This window comes from Aplysia californica, unplaced genomic scaffold (genome assembly GCF_000002075.1).
Source record: "Aplysia californica isolate F4 #8 unplaced genomic scaffold, AplCal3.0 scaffold00496, whole genome shotgun sequence".
In the NCBI taxonomy this organism is placed as follows: domain Eukaryota; kingdom Metazoa; phylum Mollusca; class Gastropoda; order Aplysiida; family Aplysiidae; genus Aplysia; species Aplysia californica.
This window is the reverse complement of record NW_004797766.1, coordinates 574,279-576,251: the sequence shown is the minus strand read 5'-3', so window position 1 is coordinate 576,251 and position 1,973 is coordinate 574,279. Positions and strand designations below refer to the sequence as shown.

Genomic DNA, 1,973 nt, shown 5'->3' with positions numbered 1-1,973 from the left:
TATCTATCTATCTATCTATCTATCTATCTATCTATCTATCTATCTATCTATCTATATATCTATCTATCTATACGTCACTACTCTCTGAAAAATCTATTCTCAAATCCCTCACCATCGATCCCCACACGTCTATTTACAAATTGCCAACCTCTTTTCTCCAAACATCTGTTCCCAAGTGCCTTCATTTCTTCATACAGAGCAGGCTTTCTCCTGGCGGTATCATGATCAGATGGCTCTGGTTCTCATCTCCAGTGAAGGGTTCTAGAACTTTGATTTTTTTCTCCAGGAGATTACCTAAAGTCCTATCGGAGATAGAAGTTGATTTCTGACGGGTGTACTAGCCAATCCAATGACGTGTGATTTTTTTTACTTATTATTGATCTTCATCTTATTTGTCTCGACCCGTCATAAAATTGGAGCATACCATATCTAAAATCACTAACATAGGCTTAGTGCAGGAATATCTTTTACGACTTTTAATGATTGATGAACAGAGTGATAAGTGGAGCAAAAAAATAAAGACTTATAAAACATGCCTGTAAGAAGTAGGCCTATATATGCACTACTATTCAATATTCATTAGTCACACAATGGGCTCATGATTCCCGAATATCAAAGGGCAGCTGGTGACTTTGCAAGAAATTCACAGTAGGCATACGGAATGAGCTCCCATGCCGACGGGCTTATATACACACAAAAAAGAAGAAGAAAAAAAAAGGAAAAGAATTTGAACACGGTATTCGAATAGCAAGAATAGTCATTTCACGCTTCGAAGCGTCGATGAAGGTTTGTTTCCTCAAAATCACATAGCACTAGTTAAGTAAACTCGTACAATAACCGTTTCGTTGACCAACTGATAAAATGTACTCAACCCAATATTTTGACCAAACAATTTGCAGTTTCTTTATCTGTGCTATCGATTGCATGTGTGCAGGAAGAAACACTTTGCCGACGTTCAAATTCTAAATGTTGAAAAAGGCAAGGGAAAAATTCATAATGCAGGTACAATTGGTTCAAAATGAAAACGTTTTGTGTCTTTTGTTTCTTTTTGTCCGAGTTTTTTTCCCCCTCTATCTATTGAAAAAAAATGTTTCTTTCTGGGCTAAGCACATTTCAACAGTTTGCCGGCGATTTGTCGAGTTCCCCGTACTCATCCATAGAGTTATCTCTTTTTTAGCCTACTAGTATAAATCTATGTATACTCACCACAACAAGTCCGTACTCCGGGGGTATCCTCGTGTCCTCCTGGTCAAACCCCGCCATTCGCTTACTCCTCCTTCTCCTCTTCCTCCTCATTGGCCGCACGTACACCCTGTCCCTTTGATGTTTCCCGCCAGTCAGGAGGAGCTGCTGTCTCTCCGACTTCCGCTGTGAAATACCCTTACTGTATAAGCGACCGAACTTGCCTCTGTCAGGAGCGGATGAGTTTCTGAAGAAGTTTGGGTACTCAGAAGAAGCTTTCAGGCTTAAATCTTTAAGGCCTGGGCGTAAAAAGTTGGTTGAAGGTGGGCGTGAGAGTAGGCGTTTTGGTCCTTTAGCGGAGTAGCTGTCAATAGGGATGTTTTCTATAAATAGTTTGTCTTCATTGGGGACCAATGAAAGGGCCTTTTCTGCTCGAGGGGAGGAGCCACGGCGGTGATGGACACGCGCTGAAATATGGTGGGCGTACTGAATGTCGTGAAGACTCTGGGGGCCAGCTGGATTCACCGGGATCCGAATGGGGCGTGGTTTGCTATTGATGACAGACGCCTGCGACACGCCCCTGATGTGACCGGTGAACTCCTCCAAAATGGTGGCTGAGGGCGAAGATCATAATATTGTATTATCTTTATATATTATGAATATGCTTAGGTTCTCGAGGAAGTTTGAAAAATCTACGACTGAAGAGCTACAGGTTGAGCAGAACCAACCAATAAAGTGTGAGCGTGTGTTTGTGTGTGTGTGTGTGTGTGTGTGTGTGTGTGTGTGTGTGC

The 1,973-nt window shown here is 42.0% G+C and overlaps 1 protein-coding gene across 1 annotated transcript in view; it reads right to left on the bottom strand.

Moving 5' to 3' along the window:
• Positions 1–1,206: 1,206 nt before the first annotated feature.
• Positions 1,207–1,973, bottom strand: part of LOC101853484 — a gene marked incomplete at its 3' end in the record, with an annotated part of 4,292 nt that continues 3,525 nt past the window's right edge. Inside the window, 1 exon segment of the mRNA XM_005105864.3 lies at positions 1,207–1,796. Coding sequence (XP_005105921.2) covers positions 1,207–1,796 — 590 coding nt within the window.